Source organism: Mus caroli, chromosome 15 (genome assembly GCF_900094665.2).
Source record: "Mus caroli chromosome 15, CAROLI_EIJ_v1.1, whole genome shotgun sequence".
Classification (NCBI taxonomy): Eukaryota; Metazoa; Chordata; class Mammalia; order Rodentia; family Muridae; genus Mus; species Mus caroli.
Window position 1 is genome coordinate 94,300,390 of NC_034584.1, and position 15,859 is coordinate 94,316,248.

The window sequence follows — 15,859 nt, forward strand, 5'->3', positions numbered from 1 at the left end:
TCACACACACACACCTCACACACACACACCTCACACACACACACCTCACACACACACCTCACACACACACACCTCACATGTGTGCACACACTCAGACACAGCAAACATGTATACATGTTCTCTCTCTCTCAAACACACACACATACACACACACCTCCCATGTGTGCACACACTCAGACACAGCAAACATGTATACATGTTCTCTCTCTCTCTCAAACACACACACACAGAGCAAAACATGTATACATGTTCTCTTTCTCTCTCTCAAACACACACACACACACATGTACCTGTACACACATACTCATAAACAAACCTGCATACAGGTACACACATACCCACACACATGCACACAGTCACACATACCACACACACACACACCTCTCAAAGAATAGTTAAATCCCAAACCCCCAAACCAGCAAAGAATATACATCTAGATCACTCCATTTAATTGCATTTTAAACAAGTCTTAAGCCATTCTAATGCAAAAGCTGAGGTTTCACAGGCAGAATACACGAAAACCAGTGCAGAGGAGGTCCTGCTCCAGCCAGGACTCAGTAGGCTGCCCAGTGGCAGTACAGTTAGTGCTTTAAAGTTATTGTGCATAGCAGGGTCTGCGCCTTTCCTAAAATGTCTTGCTGAGACTAGGAGAGAAGGCTCCATTTCCCACCAACTATCTGGTAATAGCTGTTCCCTTAGTTACATAGAGGCCAGCCACAGCTTTGAAAAGATTCCTTCAAAGAGCCGGCTGGATGCTTCACACAGCCCCAGCCTCCTCTTTGGTCTGAGAACTAGGAGATCGCTTTATTCTCTGTCATACAAGAATGATCACAACATGTGGGTGTTCAATAAAGGTGCGCTTTTACAAAAAGACCTTAAATCACACTAATGGAGACTAGAGGGCCAAAGGGGAAGTTACTGTGTAGTCTGTTTGTACTGCTGTAACGGGTACCAGAGGAGAGTGGATACTTTGTTGGGCTTACGACTTTGGTTGTGAGGATACAAACAGCATGGTGTCTATGTTCTCATTCAGAGTCCACTGCCTGCCACACAACCAGAAAGGTGACAAGCATGCCATGGCCTCCCAACAACTCACTCCTGCAAAAGCTGATCCCGTCCCAGGAGACTTAACTGGTGGCCCTCCCAAGATCACCTTCCTGGAACCCTTTCCAAGTTGCCCCATCCCAGTCACCGCCCACATCCCTGTGCCCTGCCTGACACTGGGGGGGGGGGGGCGCCACAGCAAGCTTCCAGCACAGAAACCTTTTGAGGACAAAGACTCATTTTCAGCACCCTTACGTCATAGCTTACTCATCCCCAGGGCGGCATTTACTGAATTATGTTGTGACTTTCCATTCAGAATCGATCTACTCCAGGGCGCATTAAAAGAGTTCATTAGTATCATCTTTGGCTTCTTCCCTCTTCATCTCAAGATTATTATTGCTGCCCTCCTACACACACGCACACACACACACACACACACACACACACACACTACCTCCCAGACAGGATCACACTATGTGGCCCTGAGTGTTCTCTATGTAAGACTCTGTGAGTCTGGTCCCAAACTCAGACATCTTCCTGCCTCTGCCTTCACTCCTTCCTCTGTTCTACAGAAACACCCAGCAAGTGCCACACCCGAACTGCTCTGACAAAGGAAGGGCCTCCTCCCTGAAGTGCCTGAAGTGATTAAGTAGATCAGAAACTCAGAAACTTGAAAACAAGTCAGAAAACAGCAGACTGTGAGGGAGGAAGGGAGGCAGGGAGGGAGGGAGGGAGGCAGACAGACAGATAGGGGTGGGGCAGGGGTTGGGAGAGAGAGGTGAAGACATACTGATTTTCTTTTTGCTTCCACAGGGTCCGCCTTCCAAGTGCTGGGATTAGAGATGTGCCTATTATACCACTATCGATTTCTTCCCCTCTGATCCCTCCCTTATCCACCCCCTTAATTTTCTTTCAATTCCGTATGCTCTTTTTCCCCCCATTATTTTCTTAACTTTCCTTATTGTCTGTGTATTTGTCTGCATGTATGTGTGTGCACCATGTGCACAGCCTGTGCCCTGTGGTCCGGAAGAAGGTGCCAGATCCCTACAGTTCCTGTGCACCATGCGCACACCCTGTGCCCTGTGGTCCGGAAGAAGGTGTCGGATCCCTACAGTTCCCGGCTGTCGTGAGTTGTCATGTGGGTGCTGGAAACCAGGCCCAGCCCTCTGTGAGCATGGAAAGCATTCTTAACCATGAGCCATCTTTCTAACCCTCATCTACATTGCTTCTTCAAAGGTTTCAGTTGTGCTGGCAAGGCGGCTCGGCAGGCAAAGGCAACCTGCATGCCTTGGAAGCCCAGAGACCGGAGTTCTTCATGTAGAGCTAGAAGGAGAGAACTGTCTCCACAGAGCTATCCTCTGGTCTTTATGCATGCGCCACGCATGACACAAGTGCCCACATGTACACACCACACACACATGTACACACCACACACACATGTACACAATAATTAGTAATGCTACTTGAGATTTAATAGATATATAACGAGCTGTGCATGTTTATAATATACAATTGGACCTTTTTCACTCTTTGGAGAGGGTCTCACTATGTAACCCAGGGTGGTCTTGAACTCATGATTCTCCTGAGACAGTCTCTTCGGTGCTGGGTTTGCAGGTTTGCACCAGCATGTCCAGTTTGTTGGTTTGTTTGAGACATGATCTCTCTACATAGTTTGCCTGGCCTGGATCTCGTTCCATGTAGACCAGGCTGGCCTCAAACTTACCTCCATTAAGACAATCAATCCCCCAAAGACATACCTCAGCCCAACTTAAATCTAGAAAAATCCTTATTGAGACTCATTCCCAAGGGGTTCTGTATTGTCAAGCTGACAATGAAACCCAACCATCACAAAGCCAAATGTGAAATGGTACATTGTAGCTCAGTTCAACAAATAAGATAATCACATACAATAAAAACGTCTGGGCATCATTCATGTGCAGTGACCACAAGACCAGAGAGGCCATTGGATCCCCTCGAACTGGAGTTATAGATGGTTGTGAGGTACCACGTAGGAGCTGGGAATTAAACCTGGGTCCTCTGAAAGGGCATCCAGTGCTCTTAATCACTCAGCCATCTCTCCAGTCCTAAGAAAAGTAAGTGCTGGAATACAGTTCCCTACTCAAATGGCCAGTCTTAAAAAAAAAACAAAAACCAAAACAAAACAAAAAAACCCAACTCACTCTACAGAGGAACCACTTAAGACAGAGAAGGTCTTTGAATCCTGACAAATGGCCCATGAGACTTAGCAATTCCTATTGACTGTTACAAGAGAAAGAGACTTAGCAACTCCCTGTTGACTGTTACAGGAGAAAGTGGCTTCCTCACATGATCCCACTCCATGTTCACCCTCTGCCTGTCTTGTCCTGTATTTCAATAAATTCTTTGTCTTTTCCTGCCCTGGGTAAGGGTTTTTTTTTTTTTTCCTTCAAAATTCACGCTGTCAGCTTCCAGATAATTTTCTAAATCTCCTTCTAAACTCCTTTCCTTTCACATCTCTTCTGCCCTCACATCTCTTCTGCCCTCACAGCTGGCCATTAATTCACATTTAGGTCACTCTACATTAGATTTTAATTTCTTTGTTTTATGAAACTGGAATCCTTTCTGCAGTGTGTATTATTCTTTTGGAAGTAGAGTCTTGCTATGTTGTTTGGACTGGTCTTTAACTCCTGAGACCAAGGCGCTCCTGCTTCAGCCTTCCAAGTTCCTACAGCTAGCTATATTCTTATATGTATCAGGAGTCTGTTATTGAACCTGGAACTGCCTGCGTCTAAGGGCCGCCTGTGTCTGCCTCCCTAGCTGCTGCGCTCTGCTGGGCGCTGGGTGCTAGGTGCCCAGACTCAGGTCCTTATTGGTTGTAGAGCCAATGTTTTACCAGTGAGCCATCTCCCCAATCTCTTCCTTATTATTAACTTATTTTTAAATGTAAATGTAGTATTGCTAACTTATGTCTGTGCATGTAGGCACTTGTGGAGGACAGAGGGCGACTTTCAGAAGTTGGTTTCTCGTTCCACTATGGGTTCTGGGGACTGTCCCCAGGTTATCTGGCTTTCATGGTTTGTATTTTTACCTGCTGAGGTACAGCAGCACCCACAAACACAGGTGCATACACAAACACGAATACACAAAATGTAATTATAAGCGTTGTTCCCACCCAGGCTCTACCCTGGGCTCAGCACTGCCTGGCTCCTGCTTCCTCTTCAGCTTCATCTCCCACCAGTCCTGCTTTCCATGATCTGGCCACACTGCCACATTTTCATTCCGCTCTCTGAGCGCCATGGTATGAGTGATGTCTTCCTTTTCCCCGGGGATCTTCTTCACTTGTTTAGTAGCTATGCACTCCTCAAATTTCTCAGGCATCATTTCCCCCGGGAAACCGTCCCTTAAGGAGAAGATAGTAGGCCCTCATCTATGTGTGCTTCCTGGCATCGCAGGTGTACACGTTGGCTCTAAAGGCCGCATACGATTACAGTGGCTTTTCTAGGCTGTTAGTAATGGTGGGAGACTCTGCCCTCCCCGTCGCAGTTGTTTCTCTAGCGCCTAAGATGGGGCCTGACACAGTGGGCATTCATTAAGTAGTTGCTACATTCCTATAAGAAAGCATGTTTGCTAAGTGAACAAACACACCGATGCGCCCTGCTGTCCGGGACTGGAGCCAGCTGCTCCTTAGCTCCACCTGGTGGAAACAGCAGCGGCCTACAGCTCCCCATTTCCCGCGAGGGTGCTCCTGCATCCCCAGGTCTTGGGTTCAGGATATTAAGCAAAATACCAGGCACCGAGCATAGGAGCGATCGACCAAGCCGAGAGCAGCTATCACGTGTAGGAGTCAGCCCTAGGAGGGCGCGGATATTGAATTAACCTTTTCTTCATAAGACAGTGGTCCTTGGAATGGTTACCCCATAGCAGCATCTGATTTTTAAAATTTATGTTGTTGCTACTATTGTTTTTATTTCATATGTCTATGGATACTTTGCTTTAGTCAAGGAAATGTAAAGACCACAGTCTTTATGATACTGATTTAATCCAAGTCAAATTAATATAAATACTTAATGGGAACTTAAAAAATACCCGAGAGTTCCCAAACATCCTTTAGTTAGCGTAGCCTAGTTAGGGGATGCTCTGTGTGCTGATAGGAAACCAAAATGGAAATACTGACCCAGAACCAGGGAGGCAGAACACAAAACTCAAGTCTGTAACCTGTCCTTTAGATCAGTTCTTCTTTTCTTCTCGAATGTTTATTTTTATATGTGTGTCGGCGTGAACCCATGACACTCATGCGCAGGTCCCCAGGCTGAACTAGATCAGCCTCTCGGGCTGCTGTGCGGACTGGACGAAACTGCATTTACAGGACGCCACGCAAACTGTTAAATAGACACCTGACACACAAGCAAGGCCTTCTCGGTGTCGGACGAATCAGGAGTCCGTTCGCCAAGGACCTCTCCCTCCAAAGCCTGCCCATCTACTTGACCACGCACAACACTGACTTCTGCAGACAGCTGCGGCGGTCGGTTCCTCTGTGTATCTATGAGTGCGCATTCGGTTGCTCAGCAGATATTCTGGAACGAGGAAACGGGGAAAAAATGTGGTCACTGTCCTAAGAGACGTCGTCGCTACTCTTCTGGACAACTGAGCGCGGGCTAAACCACTCACAACATCTGTAGGGAGTTTACAGGTCCCCTTAGGACGTGCCAGGCCAGGGTGCAGGTGCTGGCTGCGTCCCATCAGTTTGTGCTGGGGCTCGGTCTATCTCAGGACAGGGGGCAGGGCGCGGGGACACGGTCCATCTCCGAGCCCAAAGCCAGGCGCTGGGCCCTCAACAAGAGGCCTGGAAGGACCAGAACGGGAGACAGGCTAAGGTCTGAGGTCTGGGCTGCGTCTCGCAGGCACTGTGGAGTCGTGACAGCCTGCGTTGTCACCTGGAGTTAGTGAGCAGAGGCGACTCGCAGTGAGGACGCCGCCCTAGGCTGACTCCGCTTTCTTTAGGGCGGGGCCGCGCAGAAAGGAGGAGCGCGCGGCGAAGGCGGAGCGTTCAGGGAGGCGGGGCTAGCGGTGCGGTGAGGGCGGGGCCGCGCGGGAAGGAGTGGCTCGTGATAAGGGCGGGGCTCACGGTGAGAGCGAGGACCGCGCAGAGAGAGCAAGGAACCCGGGGAGCGCGAGGAGGGCGGGGCCTCGCAGGGAGGGCGGGGCAATTGGTGAGGGCAAAGCGCGCGGTGAGGGCGAAGCCGCGCAGGGAGGGGCGGGGCCGAGCCCTGAGGAGGCGCGCGCGGTGAGGGCAGAGCGCACGGGGAGGGCGGGGCTTCCGAGCAGAGCAGGGCCGCGAGCTCCCTCCTTGCCGCGACTGGCGGGCCTGCGAGGGGGCGGGGTTTCCGGCGGCGGCGCACTCGGGCATCTCCTGACGCAGAGTGGACGAACGTCACGTGACACGGAAGTGACTCCGAACAGGAAGAGGACGAGAAAAATAACCGTCCGCGACGCCGAGTGGGAGCGAACTCAGAGTCACCATGAACAGCAAAGGCAAGGCCGGGAAGCGGCGGGGGCCGTCGGGGAGGCGGGCGGGTTCGGGTCGAGCGGGCCGGGGGACGTCGGACCCGGGACGGTCTGTGCGGCTCTCTTCAGCGGGCTGCGCAGCGCGGCCGCACCTGACGTGGCCGCCCCCTCCCCTCCCCCCCACACCGCAGCCGCTCGGCCCTCCGGGCCCCGGCCCCGTAAACCGTGTGGCGCAGTTTGGAGCCGCGGGCTCCTGTGTGTGTGGGGTGGGGGGGCTTTCCGTGACGGACAGCGGCTGGAGCGAATGGCGAGCTAGAGCAGGGATTTGGGGAGGCCAATGGAGGGCGGGCGGAGGCGGGGCGCCGCGCCTCGGAACAACAGGCCTCGGCCGAGCTTAACTGCTGAGGTGCCGGCTCCGCCGCACGGCCCCGGCCCTCGAGGACCCGTTCCCGCCCGCCGGGGACTTCTGGCGCTTCCTCCTCGGGGCCCGGACTCGTAGCCGCCCCTGTGCGTTGCTAATGTTTGTGAGAACACGGTCGCGGTCCCCACCCCTCCACCCGCCGCCCTTCTCACGGTTAACTTCAGTCACTCACTCTGTGGAAGTCGACCTTGACTAGGAACCCGTGAGGTAAACACTGAGAACCGTGGGTCGCACGGACTCAGGACTGGTTACAGCACAACCCGGGGGAGACCACCCAGAGGAGCCCCCTAAGACACCAGCCGTCCGGAGCCCCAGGAACGGGCCCTCAGACCTGTCCTCTATTCGGAAGGGAACACGGCCAAGTTAGCCTCCATCAATCAGTATGCTAGTGGGAACGGCGCCTTCTGCCCAGTCAGAAGCCAGCGCCATCCTTATTTTCCTGCCTCTAAGGAATAAGGCAGCCTTATTTGCAGCTCTTCTGCTTGCTCCCCACCCTGTGCACCCTGCCCCGTCTACTAGCTCTGCTTACAAACTTGTTTTTATTATTCGAAGTGTGCCTGCCTCTGGCTGTGAGTGAGTGTAGGTGCCCACCAAGGCAGAAGGTAGCGTTGAAAGGAGGTTGTGCCATATGTGGGTGCTGGGAATAGAACTGGGGTCCTCAGGAAGAGCAGCACTTTGTCTCACACACTGAGTGAGCATCTTTCCTGTTTGCCACCCCCCCCCTAATTTGACCGACAACATCACTCCTCCCCTTTTGTATTCCAGGTCAATATCCAACACAGCCTACCTACCCTGTGCAACCTCCTGGGAATCCAGTATATCCTCAGACCTTACATCTTCCTCAGGCTCCACCCTATACTGATGCTCCACCTGCATATTCAGAGGTACTGCAGTTTCCTAAACTTGTAGCTAGTTGAGAACACTCTTGGATCCCCTTGTTAAGTCTTCAAATCTGACTTCACAAGCAGAAGGATGCTCTGTGAATCATCTAAAACTTAAGGTGAAAATTACCATTGGAATTGAATGCAGTATCTGATTATGCTATTTGACACATGCTGACTTAAGCTGAGTTTGGGTCCCTTGAGCACAGTAGTAGCTGTGGACGCAAATGACTCAGAATACTGTGTGCCAGTGACTGTAACCAGCGTGTAATCTGCACACACAAGAACTAAAAACAAGGGGCTGGAGAGATGGCTCAGTGGTTAAGAGCACTGACTGCTCTTCCAGAGGTCCTGAGTTCAAATCCCAGCAACCACATGGTGGCTCACAACCATCTGTAATGAGATCTGCACTCTCTTCTGGAGTGTCTGAAGACAAAGACAGTGTACTTAGATATAATAAATCTTTAAAAAAAAAAAAAAAAAAGAACTAAGAATGGACTCATGAGCCATGCATGGTGGTACAGGAGAGTAGTCTCAGCATTGAGAGGCTGAGGCAGGAGGAAGCTGAGTTCAAGGCTGTCTGTATAACCAAACCCCGTTTACAAAACGAAACAAGGGGCTGGGGATGTAGCTGATTTGGTAGAGTGCTTGCTTAGCATGCCACCGAGCCCTAGATTTGGTCCCTAGCACAATGTGAACTGGGTTTGGTGGCACAGGCTTCTAATTCCATAGTCAAGAGGTTAAGGCAGGAGAGTCAGGAGTTCAAGGTCATCCACTCCTACATACTTGAAGGCTAGCCTGAGCTACAGGAGATGGTCTCAATAATACTTAAAGAGATTTCAAATAGGAATGTCACAAAAATAATATTTTGCTTTCTTTTCTGCTTCTTTCAGCTCTATCGTCCAAGCTTTGTTCATCCAGGGGCTGCCACGGTCCCCACCATGTCAGCTGCATTTCCTGGCGCCTCATTGTATCTGCCTATGGCCCAGTCTGTGGCTGTTGGGCCTCTAGGCTCCACAATCCCCATGGCTTATTATCCAGTTGGTCCCATCTATCCACCTGGCTCAGCAGTGTTGGTGGAAGGAGGGTATGATGCAGGTGCCAGATTTGGAGCTGGTGCCACCGCTGGCAACATTCCTGTGAGTATGCCTAACCGGGAGCTCAGCCCTTGTATACTTGAACAGTCTGAAATGACTTCATATTCATTCTCCAACCATAGTGGTCAGGGCCGGCCCAGCTGCTGCCCTCTCAGAGCAGAAATGTGGCCGGGCCAATCAGGGCATTGGACACAGCCTTTGGTTTTAGAGTTAATCAGGTTGATTTGTTTTCTCGTCTTATTAAATTAGTGGCATCTTCCTTTGATCCTAGCACTTAGGGGCAGAGACGGGGATCTCTGAGTTTGAGGCCAGTCTGGTCTATAGAGCGAGTTCCAGGACAACCAGGGCAACATAGAGAAACCCTGTCTATAAATTTAAAAAGACTGCTAGCTGCTAGCTCCTTTTTCAGTTGTTCAGGCACAGTGAACTGGTCCAGGGGTGCTGCTTGGTGAGCTCATAAGCATTTACTATTTGCCATGAGTGGGGAATGTACTAGGAGCCCAGGTGATTTAGAAAGTAGAATGCACGGTCCCTCGTAAGTAGGTTTTATTTTCCAGGTCTTCCTGCTCAGTGACACTGTGTATGAGGTTTGTAGCCCACAAGGTTCTAGCAAAGGGCATCTTCTTAGGAGTCACATTCTAGAGTGAGGTGACTAGAATGGTATCATTATTGGCTTTTAACAATGTTGTATGTTAAAAACCTAGGGTTGCTGGAGATGTAGCCCACTAGTAGAGCATTTGCTTAGCTTGTACAAAGGGCTCTCCCCCTCCCTGGTAAATGAAACCCCACATCCACAAGAGATCCTGTGGGGTGGGAGTGGCTCTCCCCTGAGAAGGATGGGATCTGGATTTACAGGCTATATCTTAGAGCTAGAACACTCTGGGTGTTCTAGCTCTAACAGATTTCCTTTCCTGTTTATGTCCTGGATTCAGAGAGAGTAGGCTTGCTCTAGAACTTAAACCGTTGCAAACTTAGCTCCTCAAAATGCTGGTTGCTTGGTACTGTAGTACACTCGATAAACTTAACAGTAGGGAGGTTGAGGCAGCAGACTACCTTTGAGTTTAATGTCAGCCAGGGCTGCATAGCATGAACCAGTCAAGTGAGAGTTACTCAGTGAGACCCGGGGTGGGTCTATCCCACTGCCTGCAAAAAAAAAAAAGTTACTGATTGGCACATTGCCATCTTCTTACGCAGCATCTGCTTCTTGTGTTCTTTCCCTGTGCCCACTGTACCTTGTTCTTTCCTTCTAGCCTCCACCTCCTGGATGCCCTCCCAACGCTGCTCAGCTCGCAGTCATGCAGGGAGCCAACGTCCTTGTAACTCAGCGCAAGGGAAACTTCTTCATGGGTGGCTCAGATGGTGGCTACACCATTTGGTGAGGAACCATGGCCACTCCTGTGCCGGGGAAGACATCACATACCTTCAGCACTTCTCACAATGTAACTGCTTTAGTCATATTAACCTGAAGTTGCAGTTTAGACACATGTTTTTGGGGTGTCTTTCTGGTGTCCAAACTTTTGAGGCACTTTTCAAATTTAATAAGGAACCATGTAAGGGTAGCAGCCCCTCCCTAAAGCATTCTGAGGTAAGGAGGTATCCATTCTTCAAACGAATGTGAGTGAAGCAGCCCAAGGCTCTTCCTTAACTCCTCTGGAGTGATGCTGTGCCATGCTGGTCTTTGCTTCTAGTAATAAAACATCAAATTAGGTTTGGAGGGCACTTTGATCTTCCTAAGAATTAAAGTTGCCAAATTACTGATTGGTCTTTAATCTCCTTAAGTTTTTGATTTATCTTTGAAATGCATTAGCTGTCTGCCTTTTCCTTCCCATCCTCTGCCCAGCCTGTCCACTGTTCCTCCACCCCCTCCCATCAATATCCATAGAATCAGTGGTGCAGGACCGAAAGCCAGACTCAGCCCCTTGTCTCCCTGCACCTGTCCCACTTGACATTTTTAACTCATCTTTCATAAGGATCCTCTGAAGCCCCCTGTGTGTCCTGAGCACAGACTCCATTTCTTCAGGTTTTGTATATCTCCAGGCAAGGTGGAGGGTACCTTTTGGACCCGCCTCATAAACCATCTCTGCATCACCATGAACCCAGACTAGCTGTGGTGCCAGAAACCTGAACTTAAACAACAGTTCTCAGTGCAAACTGTCCTAGGAAGATTGAAAGATGACAGGCAGGGGAGAAGATGCATATCAAAAGCTTGGCTTTAAAGTCTAATTAAGGGAGTTTTAGATCAAAAACTAGCTATCACTTCCTGAGTGTCTCATGTAGCCACTCGGGCTCCCAGGAGTTTCCTGAGGTAGGTTAGTACGGTCACGTGAATGCCTCACTATGACATGACTTGAGTCCAGTGAGATCTCATTAGGATTAATATTTCAGGGATCCTTAATATTTTGATTTGTTTTCCGAGATTGGATTTTATTTTATCTGATATTTCAGTTCATCTAAATCTTGTGTTCTGTACATGTGATGTTTGACTGTACCATCGACTGTTATGGAAGTTCAGCGTTGTATGTCTCTCTACACTGTGGTGCACTTAACTTGTGGATTTTTTATACTAAAAATGTAGAATAAAGACTATTTTGAAGATTTGAATAAAGTGATGAAGTTGCATTACACCTCACTCCAGCATTCTTTACTTAGCATGTGCTCAGATGGCTTCCTTTATATGGCAGGTCTTTAACATCCGACCCAGAAACCAGCTAGTGCTCCCATTGCTGTTTCTTTAATATGTCTTTGAAGTAAATGTAGGTGTGTCAGGCTAGGCTTGACTGCTCTCCTGGGTCCACTAGAGATGATCCTGGACTCATAACTGTAATCCGGTACTCACGGGGCAGAGGCAGGCAGATCTGTGAGTTAGAGGCCAGCCTAGTCTACAGAGCTAGTACCCAGAGAAGCCCTGTCTCAAGGGTAAAAAAAAGAAAAGAGCTTTACAGATAGGATTGAATGCCAGGTCTTTCTTGGCTCCATCTATATTATACACAGAGATCTAGGTGATTGTGGCCCTTGCCAGAATTGAGAACAAACCCACTTATTTCTCATGTGTTTCCAGTGATGCTTGTCTGGGACAAACCTCCTGGGTTGTCCTCATTTCCAACTCCTGAATAGTTTTGAGAACTGTAGAACTTCCATTAAGTCCTTACTAAGACAACACATGCAGATGACTTAAGCAAGAGAAAATGCTGTAAAAAGCTTGAGAAATTTAGTTCTTGAAAATGAAAATCTGATTTTCATAAGTTTAATTAGGATAAAAACAGAAGTTTGAGGCTGATTGGGGAACAGTGGGGCTCAGATCAAACAAAGGCAGTAACATTCTCAGACTCCTATCCCCTCCCTGGTCTGACCCCTTCCTGTGGCGTCCTGCCTCCAGAAAGACTGGATAGCTACACTGACTGGGGCTATTGCTCGTCAACTAGGGAGGGGATAAAGTGGACCAGCATGTGACCTCACTTCCAACTCAGGCATGGCCCCCTCTTTGTTGGTCGGTTTCGAGCACTGTCCTTATCAAGGCCCAGCATCATGAACAGCTCTCTCCGTGTCTCCGGTGTTGGGGGCCGTGTCCTGGGAGGTGAGTGGATGTGCCTGTATCACCCAACGCCACTCCCTGGCTTTAGAGCAAACATTCCCTAACTACAGAGGCAGCCTGGGAAACATTAGATGAAGTACTCTTCCTTCTCTCTGCCCTTGGCTGAGTCAGTCTCCATCTGGAGGATGGCGCTGGGCTCCCCTTCTGCAGGCTCATAGGTGACGTAGCTGCCTTTGTTCTTGTACAAGTGAAAGAAGATCAAGGTCACCACCGAGAGCAGGGTAAGGAACACCACGGTGATAACAACTTGGGGGAGAGAGAGAGAGAGGTTTTAGTACTACAAGGGGCCCTCTGAATTAGGTCATTACTTCCTAGTGGGGCGCCCCTCGAACACAGCTTGTCCAGGGCACAGCATCCAGAGGTTCTTGGTACTTGGCTATAGACATGCTGTTTTGATTTCTGACAAAATTCAACTTCCTCCCAAACCAGTTTCTGATGATCTTGCTAGAAACCAGGAGGGAAATAAATAGCTCATGCCAACAGGAAGGGTGTTTTAAATACATAGCTTCCTATGAGAGCTGCTCTGGTTCTCCCCACTCGCTCTTCCTCACCCACTCGACAAGCCACATAGACCCTCCTCCCAACCCACATACCCCAGCTGAGCAGCCACATAACCAGTGCCTGTGCATGGTCACTCCCAGCCAGTCACTTATGGTCATGCCTCTGGGTCTTTCACAGCTATGCATGTGCCAGACCTACATGCCAGAATGAACCCAGTTACCCCGACGTGGTTCTTCCTGTATAGGGAACATCTTAGCAGTCACACTGGGTTCCAGGCTGAGCAAGAGGTCTCAGTTCTGAGGCTCCTTGAATTGGTACACTGGCATTATTACCTGCAATGAGCGCCGTGCTGGCCTCTTCAGCTTGTGGGGACAGGGTCTCAGGGGCCTGAAAAACCGGCGTGGTCATCAATTCTGGGAAGTAGAGGAAGGGGGAAAAGAAAAGGGTGAACTCTTTGTCTTTGGCATTCTGTCACGACACCATCCTGGAGAGCTGCTCAGTGGTTAGAGCCCAGGCTAGTCTTCTGAGGACTCAGATTTTTATCTCCAGCACCCACGTATATGTAACTCCAGTCCGAGGGGATCTGATGTCCTAGCCTGTGTGGTCACCAGGCACACATGTACACAAACATCCATACAAGGAAAACACTCATATTCATAAAATACAGATAAAAAAAAGTTCATCGAATAGTGTCTACAGGAACTCCAAGCAGAAAATCCTGGAAAACAGAGATGGAAGCAAACGATTTCCAAATGACAACATTTATATGATGTTCTCTCTGTCCAATACAATGGTTAAAAATAGGGGCTTGAGGGGCTGGTGAGATGGCTCAGTGGGTAAGAGCACCCGACTGCTCTTCCGAAGGTCCAGAGTTCAAATCCCAGCAACCACATGGTGGCTCACAACCATCCGCAACGAGATCTGGCGCCCTCTTCTGGAGTATCTGAAGACAGCTACAGTGTACTTACATATAATAAATAAATCTAAAATTGTTAAAAAAAAAAAAAAGTTAACTAAAAAAAAAATATATATATATATATATAATAGGGGCTTGAGCTAGGTGTAATGATGCACACCTTTAATGCTAGCTAGCACTTGGGAGGCAGAGGCAGGCAAATCTGCATTCAAGGCCAGCCTATCTACAGAATGAGTTCCAGGACAACCAGAGCCACAATGTGCCTGAGACCTTGTTTCAAAAAACAACTAACTAACTAACTAACTAACTAACTAACTAAATAAATAAATAAATAAATAGGAGCTTTTGGCTTGGGGGTGGTGATACATGCTTTTAATCCCAGCACTCAGGAGGCAGAGGCAGGCAGGTTTCAGAGTTCAAGGCCAGCCTGGTCTATATAGAGAATTCCAGGCTAGCCAGGGCTATTGAGTGAGACCATGAGGGGGTTGGGTTTTGCTAGGTGTGGTGACATGTCTATAATCTCAGAACTCAGGGCTGAGAAAGATTGTTCAAGATCCTCCTGTACTATATAGAGTTCCAGGCTAGCCTGAGCTATACAGGGAAGTCCTTTGAGTCTGGACTGACTGACTTTCAAATACAAACCCTGTCCTTTACCTGCTGTGCGCCCTTGGGTAAGAAAGCCTCATCAAACCCATCTGCATCGGTCACTTCAGATGCTAACAGGAGGTGACAATACCTAGTTGTAGGATTGTAACTATGACACTACAACAGGAGGGTTATAGTAATGTAAGGGGCACGTTGAGTGCAGGGAGAGAGAGAGAGAAGGGGACGTAAACGTCTGTGTCTCTGTGTGTCTGTGTATGTATGTGGTATGTGTCTGTGTGTGTGAAGCAGCATCGTGGTGTATCCAGTACATTTTGCAGCGTTCTACATACTCTAACATACTCCTGCCCGTGGGGTGTACTTGTAGAAGTCACAGGGGACGAGTTCTGGGCTCCATCCTCACCATCTTCTTGGTTTGACACAGGATCTCTTCCTGTCCTCTGCTCCCTACACTGGCTGGCCTGTGAGGAGTCTCCTGTCTCCACGTTCCACCTCACTACGGCAGTGCTGAGCTGGCAAAGGCCTGCTGCTGCCAGGTGCCCTTCACCTTTAACCCCGGTGCTTAGGAGATGGACACAGGTGGATCGCTGCGAGTTCCAGGCCAGCCAGTACCAGTGGGAATGTTTCTAAAGCAAAACAAATGCGTGATACCACCTATGGCTTTACTGGGGTTCTCATGCTTATACAGCAGGGGCCTTGCCCACCCAGCCATCTCCCCGGCCTTACATATTATAAACATGATTTTTAAGTAATAAAATAATATTCTTACCCTGCCCCAAATCTTTTACTTCTAGGATAAGGTCTGCACTTTACCAGGCTCAGCACAGGGCTTCTAGTACCCAGAGCCTGCCTGCATTCTATCCTGTATCTGTCTGCCTATCCTTTAAACTCCAAAACCCCAAAGTCCCAAAGCCTGACTCTAAAGTAATTACTCTGAGTCAGGGCCTTACCAAACTATGGTCTAGAAGGTCTCACTATGTAGCCCTGGTTGGCCTGGAGTTGCTCCATTGTCTAGGTTGGCCTTGAACTCACAACGATCTGCCTGCTTCTGTTTCCCCAGAGCTGGAATTAAAGCGATAAAAGACTGTGTGATACCACAGTCTTTCCTTAATTAGCATTTTTGATATAACTGCTGAAGATGGGACTTGGTAAAGGTTACTGCAGGATTCAGGTTTTCAGAGGATAATGGGCTGGCCGTCTCTGAACCTAGAATCACAATCCTTAAGAGCTGGAGGCATGGGTTTATAGTGAGTTCTAGCCAGGCTAGGGAGAGACACTATCTCAAAAGAAAGAAAATAAAACCACACGGGCGGGGGGGGG

At 49.0% G+C, this 15,859-nt stretch overlaps 2 protein-coding genes across 5 annotated transcripts in view; one reads left to right on the forward strand and one right to left on the reverse strand.

Annotated features, from left to right (window-relative positions):
• Positions 1–6,435: 6,435 nt before the first annotated feature.
• Dazap2 (DAZ associated protein 2) lies at positions 6,436–11,556 on the forward strand. Its single transcript, XM_021182834.2, has 4 exons — positions 6,436–6,555; positions 7,715–7,833; positions 8,724–8,969; positions 10,178–11,556. Exons 1-4 carry the CDS (start codon positions 6,543–6,545, stop codon positions 10,304–10,306), a joined length of 507 nt encoding a protein of 168 aa, XP_021038493.1. The 5' UTR covers positions 6,436–6,542; the 3' UTR covers positions 10,307–11,556.
• A 578-nt stretch (positions 11,557–12,134) lies between these two features.
• Positions 12,135–15,859, reverse strand: part of Smagp (small cell adhesion glycoprotein) — a 16,857-nt gene continuing 13,132 nt past the window's right edge. For 2 of the 4 annotated variants that reach the window (XM_021182836.1, XM_029469773.1), the window contains 2 exons: positions 13,353–13,433; positions 12,135–12,765 (listed from right to left, as the gene is read on the reverse strand). In XM_021182836.1, the coding sequence (XP_021038495.1) occupies positions 12,587–12,765; positions 13,353–13,433 (260 nt within the window). In that variant the 3' untranslated portion in view covers positions 12,135–12,586. The remainder of the gene's footprint in view (positions 12,766–13,352; positions 13,434–15,859) is intronic. The other 2 variants (XM_021182835.2, XM_021182837.2) reach the window with 1 other exon arrangement.

Coding starts and splice junctions, on each gene's coding strand:
- Dazap2 (XM_021182834.2), top strand. Junction 7,834..8,723: donor CTCCACCTGCATATTCAGAG/GTACTGCAGTTT, acceptor TGCTTCTTTCAG/CTCTATCGTCCAAGCTTTGT. Junction 8,970..10,177: donor CCACCGCTGGCAACATTCCT/GTGAGTATGCCT, acceptor CTTTCCTTCTAG/CCTCCACCTCCTGGATGCCC.